We start from the raw sequence: 8779 nt of genomic DNA on the forward strand, positions 1-8779 counted from the left end.
CCAAAAGATGTCCTTTTCATTATAGGGGACTGGAATGCAAAAGTAGGAAGTCAAAAAACACCTGGGGTAACAGGCAAATTTGGCCTTGGAATGCGGAATGAAGCAGGACAAATGCTAATAGAGTTTTGCCAAGAGAACGCACGGGTCATAGCAAACACCCGCTTCCAACAACACAAGAGAAGACTCTACAAATGAACATCACCAGATGGTCAACATTGAAGTCAGACTGATAATATTCTCTGCAGCCAAAGATGGAGAAGCTCTATATAGTTAACAAAAACAAGTGCAGGAGCTGACTGTGGTTCAGATCGTGAACTCCTTATTGCCAAATTCAGACTTCAAGAAAGTAGGGAAAACCACTAGACCATTCAGGTATGACCTAAATCAAATCCCTTATGACTATATAGTGGATGTGAGAAATAGATTTAAGGGACTAGATCTGATAGAGTGCCTGATGAACTATGGACGGAGGTTTGACACATTGTACAGGAGACAGGGATCAAGACCATCCCCATGGAAAAGAAATGCAAAAAAGCAAAATGGCTGTCTGGGGAGACCTTACAAATAGCTGTGAAAAGAAGAGAAGTGAAAAGCAAAGGAAAAAAGGAAAGATATAAGCATCTGAATGCAGAGTTCCAAAGAATAGCAAGAAGATATAAGAAAGCCTTCCTCAGCAATCAGTGAAAAGAAATAGAGGAAAAGAACAGAATGGGAAAGCCTAGAGATCTCTTCAAGAAAATTAGATATACCAAGGGAACATTTCATGCAAAGATGGGCTCGATAAAGGACAGAAATGGTATGGACATAACAGAAGCAGAAGATATTAAGAAGAGGGGTAAGAATACATGGAAGAACTGTACAAAAAATATCTTCATGACCAAGATAATCACGATGGTGTAATCACTCTCCTAGAGCCAGACATCCTGGAATGTGAAGTCAAGTGGGCCTTAGAAAGCATCACTATGAACAAAGCTAGTGGAGGTGATGGAATTCTAGTTGAGCTGTTTCAAATCCTGAAAGATGATGCTGTGAAAGTGCTGCACTCAATATGCCAGCAAATTTGGAAAACTCAGCAGTGGCCACAGGACTCGAAAAGGTCAGTTTTCATTCCAATCCCAAAGAAAGGCAATGCCAAAGAATGCTCAAACTACCACACAATTGCACTCATCTCACACGCTACTAAAGTAATGCTCAAAATTCTCCAAACCAGTCTTCAGCAATACATGAACTATGAACTTCCAGATGTTCAACCTGGTTTTAGAAAAGGCAGAGGAACCAGAAATCAAATTGCCAACATTTGCTGGATCATGGAAAAAGCAAGAGAGTTCCAGAAAAACATCTATTTCTGCCTTATTGCCTATGCCAAAGCCTTTGACTGTGTGGATCACAATAAACTGTGGAAAATTCTAAAAGAGATGGGAATACCAGACCACCTGACCTGCCTCTTGAGAAACCTATATGCAGGTCAGGAAGCAATAGTTAGAACTGGACATGGAACAACAGACTGGTTCCACATAGGAAAAGGAGTACGTCAAGGCTGTATATTGTCACCCTGCTCATTTAACCTATACGCTGAGTACATCATGAGAAACGCTGGGCTGCAAGAAGCACAAGCTGGAATCAAGATTGCCAGGAGAAACATCAATATCCTCAGATATGCAGATGACACCACCCTTATGGCAGAAAGTGAAGAGGAACTACAAAGCCTCTTGATGAAAGTGAAAGAGGAGAGTGAAAAAGTTGGCTTAAAGCTCAACATACAGAAAGCTAAGATCATGGCATCTGGTCCCATCACTTCATGGGAAATAGATGGAGAAACAGTGTCAAACTATTTTTTTGGGCTCCAAAATCACTGCAGATGGTGACTGCAGCCATGAAATTAAAAGACACTTACTCCTTGGAAGGAAATTTATGACCAACCTAGATAGCATATTGAAAAGCAGAGACATTACTTTGCCAACAAAGGTCTGTTTAGTCAAGGCTATGGTTTTTCCAGTGGTCATGTATGGATGTGAGTGTTGGACTGTGAAGAAAGCTGAGTGCTGAAGAATTGACGCTTTTGAACTGTGGTGTTGGAGAAGACTCTTGAGAGTCCCTGGGACTGCAAGGAGATTCAACCAGTCCATTCTAACAGAGATCAGCCCTGGTTGTTCTTTGGAAGGAATGATGCTAAAGCTGAAACTCCAGTACTTTGGCCACCTCATGCAAAGAGTTGACTCATTGGGAAAGACTGATGCTGGGAGGGATTGGGGGCAGGAGAAGGGGATGACAGGGGATGAGATCACTGGATGGCATTACCAACTCGATGGACTTGAGTTTGAGTGAACTCTGGGAGTTGGTGATGGACAGGGAAGCTTGGAGTGGGGTGATTCATAGGGTGGCAAAGAGTCACACATGACTGAGTGACTGAACTGAACTAACCTGAACCTCAATTAATCTTCATAAAGGCCCTTTTCCAAACACAGTACATACTGAATCCTTATCATGAAAACAAATGATAGTTTTTTAAACGCTGCTAAACATTTTTCTAAGATTGGCAATGAATAGGTTTGAGTACAAGAAGGATTGGCTTAGAATTGGAACCAATCATTCTTTTTCTGATGAAAGTATGTAAGTTGTATGTTAGCTGTCTTAGGTTACTCAAGGAGCCCACTGTAGAGCAGACACTGATAACAAATTTTTGCTCCATGTTTCTATTAAATTCATGTAGTTCTCTTTACTCAGTAGTTTTTCTGTCATCCTCCATTTTGACTGCTGTTTTTTTTTTCCCCAAACTTCCAAGTAATCTCCTTAAATGTTCACAACTTCCTCTAAAGATTAGTTTTTCCCTATCCATGTGTTAGCTGGGTTTTGCTGTTCTTATTCTAAGTCCATTGCTTAATATTTCCTAGAATTTTATGCCATGTTTTCTAAATTAACATTTTGTCATCATCTACAACATTGTATTCTGCATCAATGGTGAACACTAAGCTATGGGTGTGTAGATTCAGAGATTAATAAGAGAAAAGTTATAATTTTAAAACTCCTATTAAGGGAGTATATTGGTTCCAACCCACAGTAAATAAGAGACTAAATGGCTACATCTAGGTATATATGCACTATATTTGGTTAAAATACTAAAAAAAATGATACTTAATAAAACATTGAATATTTGATATTTGTAATTTTAGTATTTGTTGTCCCAGTATTAACTGTGGAAAGAACGAAATTAAGCAAGGGAAGAGCAAAGGAGGGAAGAGTTTCAAGTTTAGAAAAGTTAGATGAAAAACAATTGTTTATAGAGATAATGGGAAGAAATAGGAAAAAGAATGATGTTCAATTTTTATGTAACCCTCATTAAAAATTATATAACTATCAGCTGTGTAAGATTCTGAGTTCGTTTATTGAATGCCAAAATAACCCTAAGGAATTGAATGTTCTTGATCACTCCCAAGATAAACAGTTTGGCCAGGGCAAAAATTTCATTTCCAAGGTCCTCAACAGATGCCACACCAAATCCATCATTACCCCTGATAACAAAGAAGCTGAATATACACAGGTGAGGATTTTATCTGGGTTTTTCACCTGAGCCAGCTGAGACAGTGCACTCGTGTTACTAGGCTTTAGATTATTAGAGTAATGGTAACTGCACATGCAGAGAAATGTGGAGGAATACTAAGCAATCAAAGAAAAATTACCTTATACTGTTGATATGTATGAATAGAATCAAGTGATGACTAAAGATCTGTATAGCAAAATAAATAACAGATCTATAAATTCCCATTCAGATAACCTTAGTTTAACCAATGCATTAGGCCCAGGATGGCAGCTTTTATACTGTATGGAAGCATGGGCTGAACGGAAATTCTATGTGTAAAATATAAGGTTGTAGAATTCATGGATATATAAGAAATACAACCACAATTTTGAGTATTCCCTGTGACCAGTGACACCTACGTGAAAGTCACTCGTACACTGCACCATTTGAGACATTGCTTCTGACTTTTAAGGCTCTCCTGATTCTTCTGCTTCTCTGAAACCTACTTCATTATCATTCTCAATGACTCCTCTGTCACTTTTATTCTTAATTATGAGTCTCCGCCCCAAATGTCCTATAAAATATTACGTTTTGCTCTTCATGGTTGCAACAATTGTCTCTGTTCTGATGAAAACACAGTCTACAAATCAAGCCTCAATCATTTATCCCAGCCTCAACTGTTTTTCATTATAATTGCTCCTTTCTGATTCCCATATTAACCACAATCCTATCATTATTTAAAATATTTTCACATGCATCTCCTCTTAAATGCAATCTCTTCTCTTACTAAAACTTTGTTAATAATATCAACATTATTTCTATCTGCTCAGCATCTAAATAATGGAGATGATAAAATGAAGGAAGAAGGTCAAGGAGAAGGAGGAGGAGGATTTTTTTTTAATGAATTTAAAATAAACTTAAACTTTATTGAGAGCTATTACGTTGCCACTTACAAAGTGCTTAGTGTTCATTGCTATGTTTAATCCTCACAAAAAATCCTGTAGCACAACGACTGTTATTACAGATTCTCAGATGAGGAAACCAAGGCTCAGAAAATTTATGAGATTTGCACCCATCACACAGGTAATAAGCAGTGAGTCTAGGTTTCATCCAATTCAGAGATCTCACTCTTCATCTTTTACAAAGCCCCTTGAAAACTATGCTTCTCTCACCCTAGTGTCTGAATTTCATTATAGTTCCTCAGTCTCCCATTATGTTTCTACTGCAATGTCTATTCAATTCCTCTCTGCTCTTATTTCCTGTACCACTGAAGTATTTCATGGCCATCAACAAAGCAAGCCCTTTAATTAGAGATGCTCAGCCCCTGGGAGTTTCATGCCCAATCCTGGTAGTAGTGAACTAGGGGGAAAACCCTCCATTGTAAATCCCACTGATGCTGTTACTAAAGACAACACTGTGCCATTTTCTGCCCCTACACATGTAAACAGAAAAGACTGCTCTGATAGCAAATGGGACTGGTGTTGGTATGGATTGAGGAAAATGTGTTTAACAATTTCATGTCTTCATTATATCTTTGTTCAAATATCATAAAACAAACTACCAATCAGAAAATGAATACATTAATGAAGGATTTGATTCACTAATACAAATGAATCATTGGGTGAAAATGATGTGGGCATGGGTAGAATCCATGTTTCCTGGGCCAGGTACTCTAGGCACATATTGAGTTCCAACAAAATATTTAGATTTCTCTCCCTGGACAAGCAAAGCATTCAAATATAGAAGAACTCACAGAACAGATGGTAGAATTTCAAAGGGAAAAAGAAAATATTTCAAGTTATAAATTAGAACTCATCAAAAGGATTATTTAAGTGTCAGGTTTTTAAAAAAAAATCAGCAAAGTATAAACTAATAGCATATATTTTATAATTTTACATCTATACTACCTTTACAATTTTTTCACATATTCATAGGAATAATAAAGGGTTTTAAAAATTTGCTCAGCCTATCTGAGCAAAGATCACATATTACCAAACCCACTGAATTTTATTTTTTTTAATGAGATTGTTTCCTGTGGTTGCTTAGGATGAAATCCTTATTAGGTTGGTACTCAGCTTGCTGCTCTCCTGGGATGAACCTTTGCATCACCTAGTCACAGAACTGCAGGGCATGAAAGATACCTCACCTGATCCCTTGTCAAAGGCCGCAGAGATTGAGGAAAAGACCAAAGTACTTCTAGAAGGTGCAGAGCAGATACAAAAAAAGGTGAGCCATCTCCTGAAGGCTTCTTGCTTTTTTCCAAATGAAAGAGATGACCTCCGTATTGAGGAATGAGTTTTGAAACATCTCACTTTATAAGGACAAAATTCAGGCCTTCTATAGTCTAATCCCTGTTACATTAAGCGAGAGCCTAACCATTTATAATTATTGATTCTATTGTAAGTGAATTAGAATTCAACTACAGTTTTTAAAAATTTATTTATTTTAATTGGAGGCTAATTACTTTACAATATTGTATTGGTTTTGCCATACATTGACATGAATCTGCCATGGGTGTACATGTGTTCCTCATCTTGAACAACCCTCTGACCTCCCTCTCCACTCTATCCCTCTGGGTCATCCCAGTGCACCAGCCCCAAGCATCTTGTATCATGCATCAATCCTGGACTGGCGATCCCTTTCACATATGATAATATACATGTTTCAATGCCATTCTCCCAAATTATCCCGCCCTCGCCCTCTCCCACAGAGTCCAAAAGACTGTTCTGTACATCTGTGTCTCTTTTGCTGTCTCGCATACAGGGTTATCGTTACCATCTTTCTAAATTCCACATATATGTGTTATTATACTGTATTGGTGTCTTTCTTTCTGGCTTACTTCACTCTGTATAATAGGTTCCAGTTTCATCCACCTCATTAGAACTGATTCAAATGTATTCTTTCTAATGACTGAGTAATACTCCATTGTGTATACGTACCAGAGCTTTCTTATCCATTCATCTGCTGATGGGCATCTAGGTTGGTTCCATGTCCTGGCTATTATAAACAATGCTGTCATGAACATTGGGGTACACGTGTCTCTTTCAATTTTGGTTTCCTCGGTGTGTATGCCCAGCAGTGGGATTGCTGGGTCATATGGCAGTTCTAATTTTTGTGACTTTGTTTTTTTCTTTAATATTGTATTTTTGAGAATCCAACCTCTACTCTAGATTTTTAATATTTGCTTTTTGGTGTTTGTAATCAATTTTGTACCTTTAAGAACCCAATCTTCAGTACTCATTTTTAACTGGGAGCGAGATTATTGGCTTGACTGCTCTCTCCCCCATTGGACTCTCCTTTTTCTCCACCAGATCACCTCTATCTCCTCCCTCCCCCTTTGCTTCTCTACCCAACTCTGTGAATCTCTTTGTGTGTTCCAGACTGTGGAGAATACTTAGGGAACTGATTACTGGCTGGATCTGTCTCTTTCCTTTTGATTCCCCCCTTTATCCTCCTGGCCACCTCTGTCTCCTTCCTCCTTTTTCTCTTCTCTGTGTAACTCCATGAACATCTCTGAGGGATCCAGACTGTGGAGAGCACATAAGGAAGTGATTACTGGCTAGCTTGCTCTCTCCTCTTTTGATTCCCCCTCTTCTCCTCCTGGTCACCTCTATCTCCCTCCTCCCTCTCCTCTTCTCCATGTAATTCTGTGAACCTCTCTGGGCATCCCTTACTGTGGAGAAACTTTTCATCTTTAACCTAGATATTTTATTATTGGTGCTGTATAGATGGAGAAGTCTTGAGGCTACTATAAGAATAAGACTGAAAACCAGAGGCAGGAGGCTTAAGTCCAAATCCTGAGAACACCAGAGAATTCCTGACTCCAGGGAACATTAATTGATAGGAGCTCATCAAACGCCTCCATACCTACACTGAAATCACCACCCAAGGGCCAACAATTTCCAGAGCAAGACATACCATGCAAATTCTCCAGCAACACAGGAATATAGCTCTGAGCTTCAATGTACAGGCTGTCCAAAGTCACACCAAACCCACTGACATCTCAACTCATTACTGGCCACTTCATTGCACTCCAGAGAGAAGAAATCCAGCTCCACCAACCAGAACACCAACTACTATTTTTGACAGGTACAGCATTCCCTGCATTTCACACAATCACACCAAAAGGTAGCCTCCTGCTGGGCACATGTGGTTGAAATACTTTCATGGGTAAGAGAACTGGAGAATAGAATTTGCAAGATCAATGTTTTCTTCAAAGTAATCCAGGTCAACTGCTACTGAACTTCTGCTGGTATTCTCTCTTTGTCCTCTTCAAACCAAAGGATGAGAAAAGAGAAAGTCAAAACCAAACTCATGCTTGAGTTCTTGCTTCTTGATTTTAGATTGCTAATAGATTTCCAAAACACTGGCTCCAAATCCATGTCTAGAGAGTTTCATAAGTCTTCCCCAATCTTAATTTGATAATAAGAAGGAACAAAGAAGAGAAAATACTAATAAAACTCATAATAATTCATTATCTTTTGGGTACTTAGATTCATCCTGAAGACCAGGAGAAGGAGACCTCCTATCCAGTGTGGTTAGAAATCTCCTCCCTGACAGCCGGCGACGAAGATGTGTGCCAAACTGCTTTTTATAAAATGTTCCACTGCTTGCATAGGGATACAATTAAGATTGACATTATCTCTAGATGCTGAAGTGCCAAATTATCCCTTACTAAGCCCACAACTATCCCAGCCAATCCTGATATGGTTAGTGACGATCCATCCTGTTGCAAGCTTCTTTGAGTTTTATAGCTTTTAAATGCATGTTTGGGTGTAATAGATGTCATCTGAAACAAAATAAACAGACTCTGTAGAGATGTCAAAATCTAAGAAGGAAATTTGTCAATGTTTTTACCTTCATTTAATAGAAAATCAAAAGAAGGAACTGACTTGCCAAAGACCATTAAAGAGCTTACTTAAGAATCACATGAAATTATTCTTTGTCAAGTTATAAGAATCAATGAGTTAGATAATTATTCATTGTGCTGGTCCAGCAACCAAGAAGACTGAATTCTGAGAATTCTTTATGAAAGCAAGCCACAAACTGTCAGCCGATTCTTATATTGTCACAATGTTACAACAGACAGTATAAGTGTTTTGCATGAGGTTTACTGAACTGCCTAAAAATTGTTAGGATGCTGTCTTAGTCCTGGGATGCTGTAACAAAATATCATAGAATTATAAACAATAGAAATGGATTTTCAGTGTGATCAGATACGGCCCTCTTCCGGTCACACACTTCTGATTGTATTCTTACGTC

The 8779-nt window shown here is 38.5% G+C and overlaps 1 protein-coding gene across 1 annotated transcript in view; it reads left to right on the forward strand.

Annotated features, from left to right (window-relative positions):
• The window catches only part of LOC120870252 (chorionic somatomammotropin hormone 1-like), a 56335-nt gene extending 48163 nt beyond the window's left edge, over positions 1–8172 (forward strand). The window contains exons 6-8 of the mRNA XM_040249881.1: positions 3435–3538; positions 5564–5743; positions 8011–8172. Of these exons, the coding sequence (XP_040105815.1) occupies positions 3435–3538; positions 5564–5743; positions 8011–8172 (446 nt within the window). The remainder of the gene's footprint in view (positions 1–3434; positions 3539–5563; positions 5744–8010) is intronic.
• Positions 8173–8779: the final 607 nt, after the last annotated feature.

The sequence above is a fragment of the Oryx dammah genome, unplaced genomic scaffold, assembly GCF_014754425.2.
Source record: "Oryx dammah isolate SB20612 unplaced genomic scaffold, SCBI_Odam_1.1 HiC_scaffold_11, whole genome shotgun sequence".
In the NCBI taxonomy this organism is placed as follows: domain Eukaryota; kingdom Metazoa; phylum Chordata; class Mammalia; order Artiodactyla; family Bovidae; genus Oryx; species Oryx dammah.